This window comes from Schistocerca nitens, chromosome 3 (assembly GCF_023898315.1).
Source record: "Schistocerca nitens isolate TAMUIC-IGC-003100 chromosome 3, iqSchNite1.1, whole genome shotgun sequence".
NCBI lineage: Eukaryota > Metazoa > Arthropoda > Insecta > Orthoptera > Acrididae > Schistocerca > Schistocerca nitens.
The window spans coordinates 737703443-737720917 of record NC_064616.1 but is presented as its reverse complement, the minus strand read 5'-3'; the positions used below and the strand labels follow the sequence as shown (position 1 = coordinate 737720917).

At 36.1% G+C, this 17475-nt stretch overlaps 1 protein-coding gene across 1 annotated transcript in view; it reads right to left on the bottom strand.

The window, feature by feature from the left end:
* Positions 1–904: 904 nt before the first annotated feature.
* LOC126248713 (solute carrier family 12 member 9) overlaps positions 905–17475 on the bottom strand; it is a 126431-nt gene continuing 109860 nt past the window's right edge. Inside the window, exons 13-15 of the mRNA XM_049950012.1 lie at positions 12144–12320; positions 2068–2192; positions 905–1540 (exon numbers count right to left, since the gene is read on the bottom strand). Coding sequence (XP_049805969.1) covers positions 1342–1540; positions 2068–2192; positions 12144–12320 — 501 coding nt within the window. The 3' untranslated portion in view covers positions 905–1341. The remainder of the gene's footprint in view (positions 1541–2067; positions 2193–12143; positions 12321–17475) is intronic.

Here is a 17475-nt window from a genome sequence, read left to right as displayed (position 1 = left end):
CTTCTATAATTTATAAGCTGCTACAATTTCAAAAACTGCCTCAACAACGATGATTATAATGCATCGCCTATATGACTGAAGTAAAGCCAGAGAATACTGATAACAAAACTTCGTCAAGCATCTTGGCACAAACACAGGGCACATCAAGTAGGAAAATTGCTTTTTTTTTATATAACCATGAATTCTCTACTATACCAATGGATCTCCAGTACACTTAGCCATTAAGCTGGCCTTATACAGATCATATTTCAAATTTATATTCTCTTCTGGGTATTCCACATGATAAATATTGTTGTTACTATCCCAGTCAACAGAACTGATACAACTATAGGCCTACATCCATAAAGACCTTCAATATAAGAACGACACCTTTAGCATTTTTCTTCCAAAAAATATTACTTTACTCAACTAGCCTTCACATCAAAGGAACCAACTGACAGTAGAGCTTGAGTTCTGCTAAAACATCACTGGAAATCCACTGTATGCTTAAGTTTTAGCACCATTTTCAGCTTCTCTCGATTCACAAAATGCTTCTTACAATATTTATGTTCCCTCATTCAGCATAACCGTCTCTAAGTTGACTAATGATAAGCAGCACACACAAATATTTTAATATGCTCAATGCTCAGTGTTTAGAAATTTGGAATTACTTTATAACTGGAGGAAACTACAACAAACAGCACATTCCACAGACACTCCAGCACAAGCCACAGAAAAATATTACTTATAAATTTCTCAAAATTGATAATAAAGTAAACTGTTAATATAGCAGAGTGTTCTGACACTGAGGGTCAAAAAAGTTGCCACAGAGCAGCTGAAGAGGAGATTTTATGGGAAAACAAAATAATTAAGTGTAAACCACTTTTCAGCCACACATCCATCTTCAAATAATTAGCCTTTCACATTCTACAGTGGTATGAAGCATGACCACATTACTACCATTTATTTAACAATGATTGACTACCATATACATCTTTGTGTGCTTTCTTTAACAGGATAAAATTACTTAGATTTCTACCTTGTTTTTGAGTCTCTGCTCTTTCACCCACATTAGCACATTTTTCACATGGTTCATGCAATTTTTTTTTCCAGTGTTGATCATTGCATATGAGTAGGTGTCAGTATTTTGCAGTAGCTAATATCTTATAAAATTCAACCAAAACAATTGTGTTTGTATAATCTAGATAAAATCGTTTTTGTGGTTATCCACACAGGTATAAATATGTGTTTTCTGTACATTGCATTATCCAAAATATATTAGCTGGTTCCGATTAAATATAATGATCATAAATTAAAACAAATACACATGATATCACATTTTTTTCTTCTTATAGAAAGTTTTCAGAAGGCAGTTGATGTGACAGCATGCACCCCATGCACCAATACTGTTGGTGGAAGGTTTTCAGTCAATGTTGTCAACAGTTCTAAATATTTTGGATATACTTCACTTTCTTCAACTGTTACTGAAGATGGAGGAGGTGGAAGGTAGATAAATGTTGCAGCTGTCTCTGATGAATTCTGGTTTATGATCTGATTAACACTGAACAAAAACAAAAAAGTTGAAATTGGTAAAATGTATAGCACATTTCACTCAAAAAACATAAAATTTGCAATGTTTCTGCATGAAGTAAGATACAACTTGATAAAACTCTTAAATTTTGAAAAATCATTACTTTTCTTTATTGTCAGACTATGTAGACCACAACTTACACATTTCACTAACTGCATCAACAAGAAATTTCATTTGACAATAAAACTACAAACAGACGTGGCAGCTTCATGAGGCAGACTATGAGTACTACAAACAAGTATTTAAAAGTGAAAACACTAGTGTGTGTGTGTGTGTGTGTGTGTGTGTGTGTGTGTGTGTGTGTGTATTTTTATGTTCTAAATTAAGGCATGCTTTTCTTATTATCATAGGCAATGTAGATCTTAATTTACAAGTGTTTTAAATGTACTAAATGATTGCACAAATAAGTCAGTAATGTGTTGTGTAGCAATCAGCACATCTAAAATGTCAGGGTAGAATTCACAACTTTCATAACTTGCGCACGAAAAGATATTTACCTTTGCAAATATTGCAGATTTGCTCTATGAGAATTATACTCAGTGGCACTGCTTTCTGATGCTGATTGATATCCACTGCCAGACGTGCTTCTCCACGTAACGTACAATTCTGAGTAAGATGGTATCTGTGAATAACAATTAGTGTACAGTTAATACAAACTGCAGACCTAAAGATATATTACTGTCTTGTATTGGGAAGCACACAAGTTTAGAAAAACAAAAAACAGAAAAATGCAATAATGCATCAAATAATACAAATTTTTGGATTAGGTGTGTTTACCTAAAAGCTGTTTAACATACTCCTCCTCTAATGAACACTAATGTCTTTCACAAACAAACTGTATAAAAACTGCCTTTCAATGTACAGTCAGTTTTCCAACCAAATAAATTCACAGACCTCCATTGGTATGTTCCTTTACCTCAACTGATTATACATATTTTGGCAGAGACAAAAGGTAAGTACTTTATTAGTAACATTGATTCCTGTGTAAAAGACGTTTACTAAACATTAGGTGAATGAAATTTCAGCATACCATAAACACGTACATTATCATTTCAAATAGCACACACTGCTAGCAGTCTCTCACAATCGCACATCGTGTGAAACAACCTAAATACAATTTACAAAGTCTTTAGAAGGTGGAACTAAACATTCCACCATTTTCCTTACAAATGACAGAATACGACAATAAAAGCCGTAGGTAGGTAGGTAGGTAGGTAGGTAGGTAGGGGTAGGGATAGGGGTGTGTGTGTGTGTGTGTGTGTGTGTGTGTGTGTGTGTGTGTGTGTGTGTTTTATTAGCTGGCATGAACAACACCCAAATTACGAAAGCAGTAAACTGAAAAGCAGAGTGTAACTTACTTTGATGCAGTTAAATACTTACAAGGGCACTCAGTAACCAGAAATATTTATTTGAGATTCACTTGCTCTGTGTCAAGAATCCATTAGCATACATTTGTTGATATTTTTAGTTTGGGTTCTCTTTGGTAGTGTGCACAGGAAGCGTGCACATCCCCATGCATATCATCAATGCAGCAAGAGAAATAAGCATTGTAAAAATGTATCAGAAAATGTAAGCAATGTTGTCAGCAAATGTGCTCACTTCAGTGTTGGCAAGAGAAAAGAAACAAATTAATAAACTGAAGGAGGAAAAGCAAAATGTCTGTCGGGCAGAGGAGGGTGGTAGCTTTCATATGAGGGGGGATCAAATATAAGAGATATTTTTGTTCCTGACATCAACAGTTCATAGGACTGGCCCCACGCTTCTGCTATGCTTAGGTGGGACCTTTAGAAGTGAGGAGATCATGCTGTTAGATATTTCCCACCGTTTCATCAGTAACACTCATGATCTCTGAGCAACAGGTGCACCCCTCCATTGCGCAATCATAATTATCAGATTTCTTGCTCAAGAAGGAGTTACAGTGGTGGAAATTTGCCAAAGATTGACTGCACAGTTAAGTGATAAATCATTACCAGGGACACGTGTGTTTGCATGGCATAAAAAGTGTGGAAAATTAGCAACATGATCGCCATCCTTGGACCAGCACTACAGACAAAAACATTTGTGCAGTTAAAGACATTATTGACGACAATTTATGAGCAATAGTATCAGAAATTGCACAAAAAGTTGGAATCAGTTTTGGGAGCTGTCAAGCAATCATCACAAGCAACCTACAGTTCCATAAAGTGTGTTCCAGATGGGTCCCTAAACTTTAGACCGAAAATGCTTACAAGCAAGGTTTGCAGAAGAATGTGATGCATTTTTGAGTCAGATTGTCACCTGTGACAAAACATGGGTTCACCACTACACTCCATTATCCAAACAAGCCAGTACAGTTTGGGGGAGGAAAGGGGAGGCAGCACCAGTGAAAGCCAAGACTTGACTGTCAGCTGGCCAAGTTCTTTCAACCATTTTTTTCGATCAGCGAGGCATTTGCTGATTGATTTTTTCATGAGCGATGCACAATCAATGCTGCTTACTACTGCGAACTGTTGAACAAGGCGAGGATTGCATATCGCTGCAAAAGACGAGACCAATTGACTCGACAGGTCATCCTCCTCCACAACAAAGCGCAACCCCATACTGCATCTCTAACTGTCCGCAAGCTAAAGAAAATGCACTGAACTACACTTTATCATCCTCCTTACAGCCCGGACTTATCGTCCTGCGATTTCCATTTATTCAGACCGCTTAAAGAAGCTCTAGGAGGGTGACGATTTGAAGATGACGAGAGTGTGGAAGACTTCGTGTGCAACTGGCTGATGACATGACCCAGTTCTTTTTATGATGAGAGCATTAAAAAGCTGCCCATACACTGGGTCAAATGCATTTCCAAAGCAGGAGACTATGTGGAAAAATAAATTATAATTGCCTTGAGTTTTTCAATAAATGAATTTAAATAAAAAATAAAACCCCATTTATATTTAATCCACCCTTGTAGCTCTTAGGCATACATCAATGAAGAACTCTGAGGTGAAAGGGGACACAGAGGCTGTTAACTAGAATGTTTTCCTAAAACAGAGAATAACTTTCACTTCTTACTTTGGTTGATGTATGTGAAAAAATAGGGAAGTGCAAACCAGTTACAGTAAGTATATACCTAGTGAAGCACTCTATAAAGTTCAACCATCCATAGGTTGACAATAGATTTACTCTTTTTACTTAACTTTTGAGCTACCACCATGAGCACGAATTCTCTGGAGAAATAAAGACTTACTGTCATCAAAATTCATCTTCCCTAGTGAATGAAGTGCACTGGCATACTACGATGGATTGATTCATCCATTACAGAAAAATGTTGTACAAAAGCTAGTATTACAAGCAGTATTCACATCGTCTTTAGGCGATTTTATTATTGGAGGCAATATTAATAACAGCTCCAATGTACAAGTTAAGAGTCAAATGAAAATCTTACATATATATTTTTTAAATTTTCATTTAATGAACAAAAGTGGAACACAAGTGTGTCATTTCTCGATGCAGTTTCCCTGTTGTTCAAAACACTTCCTCCAGTGCACAGGAAATGCATGGATTCCTCTGAAAAAGCTTTTTTTTTTGTGCACAACCACTCATGCCCGCTTGCTGCACCTCTTCATCAGAACCAAATTTTCTTTCCTCCCATGAACTCTAGGTGTGGTCCAAACATGGAGTAATCACTTGGTGTGAGGTTTGCTGAGTATAGCGAATGTGGCAGATTATCAATGTGCACGTCATCGATGGTTGCAAGTGTTGCACTGGCAGTATGAGGCCAATCATTTCCATCATGCTAAATGACACCTGTAGTCAGAAGGTCATATTGCTTTGATCTCACTGCACGCCAAAGCAGATTTTTTAACATATTGGAATATGACACACTTGTGATGGTGGTTCCCCCAGTTGTATAGTGTTCCAAGACAATTCCTCATTCATCCCAAAAGTGTGTCGGCAAACCTTTCCCTGTAGATGGCTGCATCTGGAACTTACTGGGTTTTGCTAATAAGAAATGGCACCATTCCTTGCTTGTTCCCTGTTTCGTGTTGGTGGTACTGTAATCAGATTTTGTCTCCTTTAATTATTCTCGCAAAGACGCCATCACCTTCTGCTTCAAAGCACCACAGAAGTTCTTCACAGACATGAATGTGTTGCTCTTTCACTTCTGGTGCGAGTTGCCAAGGCACCCATCCTGCAGACACTTTGTAACACTTATATCGATTAGGACTAGGTTTATTTTATGTAACTGTGTATTTACAATTTATGAAGTATGTATTCTGTGTTGTTTAAACTATTTGATGTATGGCACGAAAATTATAGTTTTGTATAGTCTGTCAGTAAACTGAAGAGAGAGCGAGTGAGCGAGTCCCCACTCTGCCATCCCAGCTACCTCACAAGGCGCTTCCTACAGGCTGTTTCACAACGTAGTACCGGCCCTGCCGCGGTGCACGCTTTAAATCTGTGACGACACCATGTACATATACGTCGCGGCTGCATTTATTTTTAGACAAATGCATTAAGACCATAAGGAATACAAAAAATGATAGCTTCTTTTGAAACACAACATTATAGAGTAAATAATATTAACATAAGAACGGAAGTCAGGTTACTACTACAAACATAGGACCGAATAGCTGTTCATGTGAATGTATGTTCCTCTATTGCTATTCGTAAAACGAACCCCATATAAAGCGATCAATATGTAGAATTTAAGGTTTGTTCCTACTTTGCGTTTCTACTAAAAGGTAGAAGTTTTCTTTGAGGGACTGTATCGAAACTGAGCGAGATGGCACAGTGGCTAGCACACTGGACTCGCATTCGGGAGGACGACGGTTCAATCCCGCGTCCGGCCATCCTGATTTGGGTTTTCCGTGATTTCCCTAAATCGCTCCAGGCAAATGCCGGGATGGTTCCTGTGAAAAGGCACAGCCGACTTCCTTCCCCATCCTTCCCTAATCCGATGAGACCGATGACCTCGCTGTCTGGTCTCCTCCCCCAAACAACCCAACCCCAACCCAACTGCATTGAAACTTAACAATTCTTGCAACACAAAGAGTGTTTAAAAGGTAAGCAGAAATTTATATTTTTGTGTGTCGTATTAGTCCGATTTGCACTACTTCTTTATCACTGTCTTTTAAACATGACTCAAAAGTAAGTGTACAATGTTTTGCATATTGTTGTCAGCTGACAACAAGGTTACATGTGTTGTGGTAGCACCAACGAATATCTGTTTTGTATAAAAATAGATTAGGGAACCTGCATTAAATTTTGTCATAAGAATGGAATAAAGTGTATGAAATTTTTAGAAATGTTAAATATTGCTTTTGGTGAACCTGTTATGAGTAAACCAAGGGCATACAAGTGGTACAAACATTTCAAAGCAAGCCTTAAAGGACAGCGGTTTTAAGAGCATGGATGAGATTAAAAATGCACAGTTAAGAGACTTATAAGCTATCCCGAAGAAACAGTTTGTAAAGTGTTTCGGGAATTGGAAAAAGCACTGGCATAAGTGTACAGTATGTAATGAGGAATATTTTGAAGAGGATAACATTGTTGTAGATTAACAAAGTTCTTCCAAAAAACAAAATTTAATATGTGAACGCACCTCGTAGGTCAAGCTTTTTGCTTAGAAGTGTGCACGTTTTGAAAAAAATTTCAGCAGTGTTTGGAATAGCTATTGGGCACATGTTTTAAGCAATTTGTCTTAGAATCAGGTGAATAGTGACCGAGATCGAGATTTAGTGTTCCATAAGCATCAAAGGTTTTACATGATTTTCAAACTGTCTATAACGATGAGTTTTCTCCCAGAATTCTTAGTTTTCCTTCATGGCAATTCCAGTAAATCATGCGGCTTATTTTCATGTTCCTTCCTGATGTGTCCTATTACGCGAGGCTGACGTTGGCATAAATTGCCACCCTTTGATTGGGACTGGTAATATTATTATAGTTATAGTTCTTTTTGGGTCGCCTCTTTAAAACACACTGTAATAACATTAGAGACGACTGAACACTTGTTACTCCGCAAATACCTCCTCTTCTTCGTATTCTACACATTTTCTTGCAATGCTAGACGATTATCCATCACCTCCGGATATCGAAGCATATCAGTAGGTATACAAAGTTAACTGTCTGACACTGTTAACTAAGATGCGACGAACAGAAACGACGTATATCACCGCACGCCGATCTACACCGCTAGACAGGTAATGGGCAACAGATTTTGGGTGCCCCTGTAGGCCGCTGGCAGCGTTCTTCCAGGAAAGGCCACTTCCCCCATCAAAAGTGCTGCTCGCTCTTCAGTTTACAGACAGACTATAATGTGTATACGAAAAAAGCAAAAGAATATGTTGAAATTTTAAATTATTATAATATGAATAAGTTTAGAGAAAAACAGTATGTTTATTAAAAGCTGGTTCATACTTAGGGTACTTGTATTTGTAACATGTAAACATGGTAGGGAAGTCCCTCCGCAATGGAAGTGGCATGGCACAATGTAAAAGGTGGGTTTGGCAGGTGAACTGAGCGGCTACTTCATGTGAATGACACACATTATGTGGCTAGCCCTAGCATGGTACACTTCGATGGTGCTAAGACAGGCAATTGGAAGCTGCATTATAAGGGATCTGCCTAGGATGTGGATCTGGCTATTATTTGGTATTCACGGAATAATAGAATGGCTCTAATATGCTGAAAATTCGACGCCAAGAAGAGAATCTATAGAGCATTCGAACATCAAGAGCCATGATTACAGTTAGCCGCCATTAGGCTTGCCACCAATCTTCGCCACTGCTTTAAAAAGTTCATACATTCAGTTAAGTAATGTATATGGGCATGGACCAGTTAATTTGTGTGTTGTTTCAGTAATAATCACATAAAATATAAATTCATCTCTGGAACCATATTTTCAATCCTGATCAAGAACCTACACAGGGTCCACACCCAAGTACTATTAAAACCGAGTATCTTGATTTAAATGAACAATTCTTGCATTCATGTGTTTAAAAGTGATTTTTTGTCTGAAGTAAAAGGAGTGGTAAAAGTTAAAGTAAGAGTAACATTTGGATGCTTTGTTAATGAACTACTCCAAATGAAATTGTTAAGGTAGGGAGTTTAAGTACAAAAATTCAAAGATCAATTAAAAGTGAAGGTGGATAGGCCTTCGTTAAAATATCCTTAGTTTATTATGAAATATAGTTTTGTAAGATTACAGTGCAAGATTATTGAAATGAAAACCTGTTTCACAGGTAACTAAATTTCAAGTACATATAAATCTTTAATGAACAGATTTATGGTAGTTCTGTTAGAAGTAAAATTATGCATATTTTCAAAGGAGGTGTAGTTTTGGTACCCATCATGAAAGGTTCCTTTTTTTAAGTTAACTGAGCCCAGTGTTGTATTTTATTGTCTTGCAAAGTAATTGAAGTGAACGAATAGCTTTTAGAGTTAGTCTTTACTATGGTAATAATCAAAACGCTTTGACTAGTGAAACAATACTAGTTTATGGGTCCACATCATATTCTCCATCTATTAAGAAAAAATTGAACTATTACTGTTACTAAAGAAACCTGCTTTATGTAGAGATGCTTGAACAGTGTATTTAAGATGTTATTAATCTTTATTTGTGTTTTTCTTTTTTTCTTTTTTCTCATGTTAGTCAAGATAGAAACCCCTCGTGTCCAAAATTAGTTCTGCAATTCAGGCACTGATGTTTCAGTATTTAATTAAGTAATGCTCTTGAGTGTGGCTGTCATTAGTATGAGCTCTGTGCAAATTCACTCTCCATAATTTACTGGTGTGTGTGTGTGTGTGTGTGTGTGTGTGTTTTATTGGTAACTGCTGCTACACGCAGTACAGAGTGCACTGTGTCAGTTTGTATTCTGTTTGCTATTCAAAAGGAAATCTCAACCAAAGTAACTTCAATAACTAATATTCAATTTTCTCAAACATATATTTCCAAATTAATGTGCCTAATTAGGCTGGCAACCATTCATTTTTTTTTTCCATTCATTTGTGATTTTACCACTTTCATTAACTCCCACGACTAAGGCCAGTTTGGTTTTTCTATTATTTCACCAAATTCATAATGATAATCCGATATCCTTGTCCATTAGACACACATGCGGTCAAACTTCAAACTCCTTTCAGAGGGTAACATTAGCGTGTTTCACAGCATGTTAGTGTTATAACTTTACAAAACTTACGCACTTCATGAATAATTCGGGTCCTGAGCCATGACTAATGTTCAGTTTGTGACTATTTCATATACCATCACACAGAGATATTCCATCACAGTGGTGTCAACTGCTGCAGTAGACTACGGTGCCACAATGTGGTGTGCCTGATCTGGAGGCAGAGTGCCTGTCACATTTTCCAACTTTCTACGCCACTCATACACTTGCTACAGTGATAGAAATGCATTACAATACCTGCATTCGCCAATGAATTTCGACATGTTTTGTACCTTCACTGCTCACGTTATGACAGAAAGCTGTTCTTCCTTAGTGTGTGTCACAAGTGGGGCAGCCATTCTGAACTGGCGTTGTTGCCACAGTTACTTTACCTGTAGTATGCTGCCACCTGTAGGGCATTCCTTATATAACTGGTAACAGTACTGCCAATTTGCAGAACAATAGGGCAAAATATTGATTTTTAATTATACTCTAAAAGTTTTCATTTGACGCCCTCTCATAAATATGTTCTGTCACTAACTGAAACTTCAAAATTGTATGAATGGCTTTCATGAAATCAGTGAAACTGACATTGTGACTGTTCATCAAACAAAGCACTAGACAGAATTCACAAGCGCTCGACAAAATAATCTGAACACCCACAACAAGTAACTGAAATCCATATCATAACTATTATCCATTCTTCGCATTTGAAACAAGATGGCTTTTTTTTTTTTTTTTTTTTTCACACACAAATATTATTAACCACGTAGGCTGTAAGGGACTACAAATACAGGGCTGGCAGATTTAAAATTCTGATACCTTTAAACAATGACCTCCACAAAGTTTGTAAACTGACAATGCATTGAGCTGCCACAAGATGTGGTACAGAACAGTTTAGAAGTAGACTGGCCAGACCACATGGTACAGGTTGTGTGCACCTTGCACCACTTCGTCTTTGCTCTTCAGTGATTTACAAGATTTATACCTTTTTTTTTTGTGCCAAAATTTCAAATTTTACAACATATAAAATTCAGTGATTTCACATTATCTGGCACAAAACTGCTAATTTGTTGCATTATTGTTTTCGCAAAATTTTCCTGTCCCTACAAATAAGTAATATAAAACAGTGAGAGATTCTAAACTATTCTGAGGCACTCTTGCACAGAATAGAAGGAGTGGCACCACAAAAAAAAATTTTGAACTTAAATGTGAAAAATCTAGGACTCTCATTTTCCAGTTCTGGTGAATGCTTATTGAAAATGGGACCTGAAGGAAAGTTTACACTTCTGACACTCGAATGGTTAAAGATAGTGTTGTTCAAGAGCATATCATTTCTCTATCTATAGTAAGGTGAACAAACTAAGGTCTTTCTCTGCCATGTGTTTTGAAAATTGTAAATGCAAACTATAAATGGTTACAGAAAGTTATTTTGAGAATTAATGAAACTGCTACGCTTCTTGAAATGGGTTCTGGTGGTGGTAAGTGACAAGTTGCTGACATTTCTTTACCTTACGAGCAATGTAATAAAAAGAAAAAAAGAAAAGAAAAGAAAAGAAACAGTACTTCAATCTACAATATTGTGTGTTCAACAAAAGTTGGACAAAAGTTAGCATTTAGTGTTCAATTTCTCGGCAGCACCATTCAGAGGAGTTGATTTGAGTTTGCCCAACAGTTGTGAACAGAGAGATGAGTTTGAAACAACTAAGTTAATATCACTCTGAAGAAAACAGACACAAACAGCTTCTGAGCTTTAAAAAAATATTCTTTGTCTACAAGGCCTATCACAGTCCATGAGCCTACTGTAGTCTTAACTGAGAAATTGCCGCAGGTCTTTCTGAATGAGTCAAGATTATTCACCACAAAGCCTATGAAGGTCCATAAATACAAAGATAGCATATTTAAAATTCTGATACACTTTAACAGTGGCATCATTCGAGTCTTTCACAGTGACATGTCTAAATAAAATCATCTTAGTTTTCAAGCCACATCAATTTGAATAAAATATTCAAGCTTTTGACAGCTGTCTCCACCATCGTCCTCAGGAGTAAAAACCACTCAGGAGTAAAAAAAAAAAAAACACTGACTGCCAGGGCTGGTACTGTATTCTACTTACATAGGCACGATTGCAGCCTCTGGAACCAATCAGAGAGGACCATAACAACCTCCGCAGCCTGGTTTTTACTTTTGCCGCTGGCGGCGCAGATAGCCATCAAAAGCTCGAGTATTTTATTTGAATTTATGCAACTTGAACAATGAGAAACAATGGCCTCCAAAAAGTTTGTAAACTGACAGTGTAAGCTGTTCTGATTCTTCATTTCTGATCTAAGAATGTTATTTAAGAATGCACCGAGATGCCACAATTTTTTTTTTACCATGTCCAATATTCAAATTCCTAAAGGTACACTTAAAATTAATATTATTATAAAATGCAGTACCAAATGTATTGTGGCAGCAATACGAAGCATCTGCAACAATTCACGCAAACGCTGTTCACCCTTAAGTGGAGTTGCCGATGTATCTGCAGAGTCAAGAGATGAAGATAAATTTGCTAGTTGCTGATCGCCAGTTTCACAAAGAAAAACTCTGAGGTGAAGTTTTTTCCAGCCAGGAACCTGGAAAAATATCAAAAACCAATCAACATATAATAATAATAATAATAATAATAATAATAATAATAATAATAACAACAATAATAATATTATTATTATTTATTCAACATCAAATAATCAAATAAAATCCCTAGAAATAATACTGTTTCAGGACATCATAGAGATTATTCTTCTGAATACGCCAGTTTATAAATTACAAACTAAAGATTTGTTTGTATTAATAATTTTTACATTTTGATGGATTTTACATTTGGTTGTATACAATCACAATATTACAAATATTGTTTTTTTTCAACATTATATTAGTTGTAGGTTACTTAAAACTATGAGCTTGACATACTTATGAAGCACTTTTCATACAGATATAATACTTGTCTAGGGAATAAAAAGGGTTGAATGTACTGTTCACATGAAAGAGACTCCCTGACGCTAAAAATGCAAATATTACCTCTAACATCTTTCTTTAATTAAAGTGAACTTTGGTCATAATTTGAAATGAGAAGCCTGCAAAAAGCTACACTCAAACTCTAAAGGTAAGCATACATATATAACTGATATAACTACTGGAAACATCTATATAAACTGGACAGAAAGAAATGCAAATAAGATGGCAAGTTACATTAGACATGATTTTCTGGACTGTCGACCAGCATATCAAATACGAGTATTACAAAGAATAGGAAAGAACAGCATAAGCCAAGAATGGAGGAAGCTAAGTAAACAGATGTGCAAATTTATAATGACAAAGTTGCAGAATAAAGATAAAAAAACTGTTTATATACAAAAAAAAGTGAGTGAGAGAGAGAGAGAGAGAGAGAGAGAGAGAGAGAGAGAGAGAGAGAGAGGGGCTGCTAGAATCAGTCTCCCATCCCCACCCCCTACTCCAGTTCCACGTATGGAAGGTGCATGGGAACAAAGATTGTTGGCTCCCACTACATAAAGCTAATTTTTTCTGATTTTTCACTTACTGTCATTACAGAGATATCAACTGGGAGATTAATCTGTTTCTGACTTGTAGTGGGACATAAAGAATTTTACAGAAAATAAGACATACTTTTTACTTCAAAAAATTGCCTCCAGTATTCAGGTGCCTCTTATACTCAAAATCAATACAAAAATGTCCAATGTTTGATTTAAAATTCCCATTAGTCTTAAAAACGACCATATATCTGATGCCATGGGAAACATGTCTCCAACTGGCAACATTGGATTCAATAGCAGCAGTGCACCGATGCGATGAACATGAGTTGCAGTGATTCACAAGCTTGCTATCATCATCTCCCTCCGTCCCCGCCATCCCAATCCCAGAACACTGTCTAGCCTATGATGCCTCATTGCAGTCTACAATGCCAGTGAATCTGAATTGATAAGATCTGTGTTATCAGTAACTGTACCATATTTTTGTTTGTGGCCAGTTTTGTAATGGAAAAAAATAAAAGGTATTCATATTATGCAGGCTACAAATTGAAAGTAATAGCATATGCAGAAGAACATGGAAACAGAGCAGCGGAGTGGCATTTTGGACCTCCACTAATAGAAAAAACCATTCGCGATTGGCAAGTTAGTACAGAAGAACTGAAAAAAATGAGGAAAACTAAATTTGCCAATAGAAAACTGAATACAAAATGGCCAAAACTAGAAGATCACGGATTAAAATGGATTCAAGAACTCCATCAAAATGGCATTGGAATTAATACAAAAATTATTCGAATACACACTCTTAAGCTAGTGCTACAGTGGAACTTAAGAGACTTGAAGGGTGGAGTTGGTTGGTGCTACAGGTTTATGAAGCATCATGGACTTAGCACGTGCTCCAAAACCAAAATACCTCAGAAAATTTCACACCAGTATGAAGAGAGAAAGAAAATTTCACACTAGTATGAAGAGAAAATATTATCTTTCCATTGCTTTATTATTCAAAATCCAAAGAAAAACTGTGTGGAACCAAGCTAAGGAGTGAATAGGGATGAAACTCCTCCGACATTTGATGTGCCAAGTAACAGGACTGTTGCCATGAAAGGTGCTAAAACTGTAACTATAAAAACAAGTGGACATGAAAAAATGCACTACACTGTTGTCTTTTCATGTTGTGCTGACGGTACTAAACTTAATATAATGAACATTTTCAAACATAAAACAATGCCAAATCTTTCTGAAATACCGCCAGGTGGTAGTGTTCACACACATGACAAGGGTTAGATGGACAAGACTGGTATGAAATCCTGGATTAACAGACTGTGGGACAGATGGAAAGGTGCTTTACTGAAGAAGAGTTCTCTTCATGTGCTAGAGCAGTTTAGTAGTCATTTTAAAAATTCTGTGAAAGAGAAATTTGAGACAGGGAAATAAAGAGCTTGCTGTTATTCCAGGAGGACTGACTTCACAATTGCAACCTCTTGATGTCTCGATAAATAAACCATTTAAAGTGTATATGAGAGAGCAATGGAATAAATGGATGACGGATGAAACCCAACATGAATTCATGCTGAAGGGAGGAATTCCCTACAATCAAGCAAATGTGTCAGTGGATAAAACAGTCATGGTCTAGAGTGAGAGAAGACATTATTGTTAAATACGTCAAGAAGTGCGGTATAAGTAATGGTCACAATGGCAGTGAAGACCATCTTATACATGAAAAGGACAACGATGACAATGAAGAGGAGGGTGAAGAAGAAGAAGAAGAAGGTTCAGATGACGATTTTCAGGGATTTTAAAAGTCAGTTCAGTTTTATAATCTACGATTTTTTGGTCTGGTTTTGCAATCTAATAATAAAAATGGTACAAATGTTATTTTTTTTAAAGTGTTGAAAAATTTAGGTGCTTCTTATAGTGTGTTGTAACATCTTATAGTGTGTTGTAACATCTTATAGTCTGTAAAATATGGTAGGATCTCAGAAGTTCAAGTGCAATGCTCTCTGCAACACACAGCACCCTTGTTTTAGCATTTTTTTGGTTGAGAATTTTTGTGCCATTCTCACCTCAACTAAACAAACCCTCAATGAAGCACAAAATCTACCTTTGAATTTTATCTATCTCCTCTATTAATTCAACTTGCACCTCCAGGACATTTTAATCTGTCCATACATCAGCTTTGAGCTCTACTGATCTATTTAACAAAAAGAAAAACAACAAAATAATGGTTACTGATGATTTTAATAAAGATTTCCTTAGAAATGCTTCCAGTAGAATTGATTGCAGTCAGTAAGGCTATTATTTAATGTAAGTCCTACTACAATCTTCCCAACTAGGGTAGTTAATTGCTCAAAAACTTTCACTAATAATATCTTTATTGGGAAGTCTAATGAACAAAATTATATTACAAAACCAATAGTCCTCCAACAGGCCTCATTGAGGAAGACATGTAGTCCCTTATGTCAAAAATTAATATAAAATGCACTAAATCAGTTCAGAAGGAACGTCAGTATGCCAAAATCTCATTAATGAAGTCCTTACCTTGTTTGAAATCTATTTTCCCCTAAAGTACCACAGTTTACACCAAAGGCTACAAAAAAGCCGTGGATAACTCAAGGAAAAGAAGTGCCTTGTAAAACAAAAAGAAAACTATCTGTCCCTTAAAAACAGCTTTCATGTTACTGGTACTGCTCATTTCAATGCATACAGCTAAATACTGAAGATAGTAATACCGACATCAAGAAAGACACATTACAAGAAAAATACAGTCATGTCAGGCAATAAAATAAGGCAGCATGGGATATAGCGAAGGAGAAGACAGGCAGAATCACAGCTGAGGTGGTGCCAATAGCTTTAAGGGTAAATAAAAAACTGGTAAAACGTGTGTGCAGTGTTGAAAAACTTTTTAATAAGCATTTTGTAACTGTTAATGAAATTATGGGGTTATGAGGTTTCATAGATTCTGCCATGGAATAAGTCAGAGCAGTAATTACAAACAACTTTAGTAATGACAATATGACCCTCACTACAACAGAAGATGTAATGTGCACTATATAATCTTTAAAATAAACCCCTGGAGTTTATGATAGCTTATGAAATAAATTAAACTGAAGAATGTTCTGAGTACAGAAAAATATTAAGTTATTTGTGTAACCAGTCATTTTTCAATGGGACACTTAAAGATTGGCCAAAATATGCCGACTTAAGCCTCCGTATATGGGAGACGAAAAAGAAATACCATCAAACTCCCATCTAATTTCACTTTTGCAAGCATTCTTAAAAATTTTAGGAAAGGTAATATACAGGCGGCTTGTTAAACATCTGACCATAAGTAATACACTATCAAAGTCGCCCTAAAGGGTTCCAACATTATGAAGGCTATTTACACACACAGGGAGAATACTTAATTCAATAGACAATAAGTTACAGGCTACTGGTATATTCTGTAGTCTGTCAAAGGCATTAGATTATTGGAATAACAATATTGTTTCAATTAAATTAGAATATTATGGTGTAATAGGAAATACTGCAAAATGGTACACATTGTAAAAGACTCATCCTGTATTAAATTATCAGTTATCATCTAACTCTAAACTAATTAAATGTAGTGTTTCACAAATGCCATCTCAGGGCAGTTTCCCTTCTACATACTAATGACTCTACATCAATAACATTGCTAGATGCCAACTTTGTTTTGATTTCAAATGATAGAAATAATGCAACAAATGGCAGATCAAGAATAGTTCTAGAAAGAGTGCAAATGATTTCTAGCCAATTCTCTGTTGCTTGGAAAGAGATACTACATGCAGTTTAGAATTTGTACATGCTTTACTCCAGGTATAAGTCTAAAATATGACAAGACACAATATTGGTTATAAATGTGGATGTTGACAGATACAGCTGACATACGAATAAAAAAGTTACAATATTTCACTTATTTTCATTCCATATTGTTATACAGGATCATTTTCTGGGATAACTCATCACACCATACTAAATTTTTAAGAGTCCAAAAATGTGTAACATTAATTATTTGTGATTCGAAATCAAGAATCGCTTCTAGAGGACCGTTCAAGGCACTGGGGATACTAACCACTTCTTCCCAATATATTTATTTATTCCTATATGAAATGTGTCACAAATGATATATTTATTTTTCAAACCACCTTGTCAGTTCACAGAATCAATATTAGAAATAAGAATAAAAATACAAAGATTTAAAATGACTTACTTTGGTCCTGAAGGG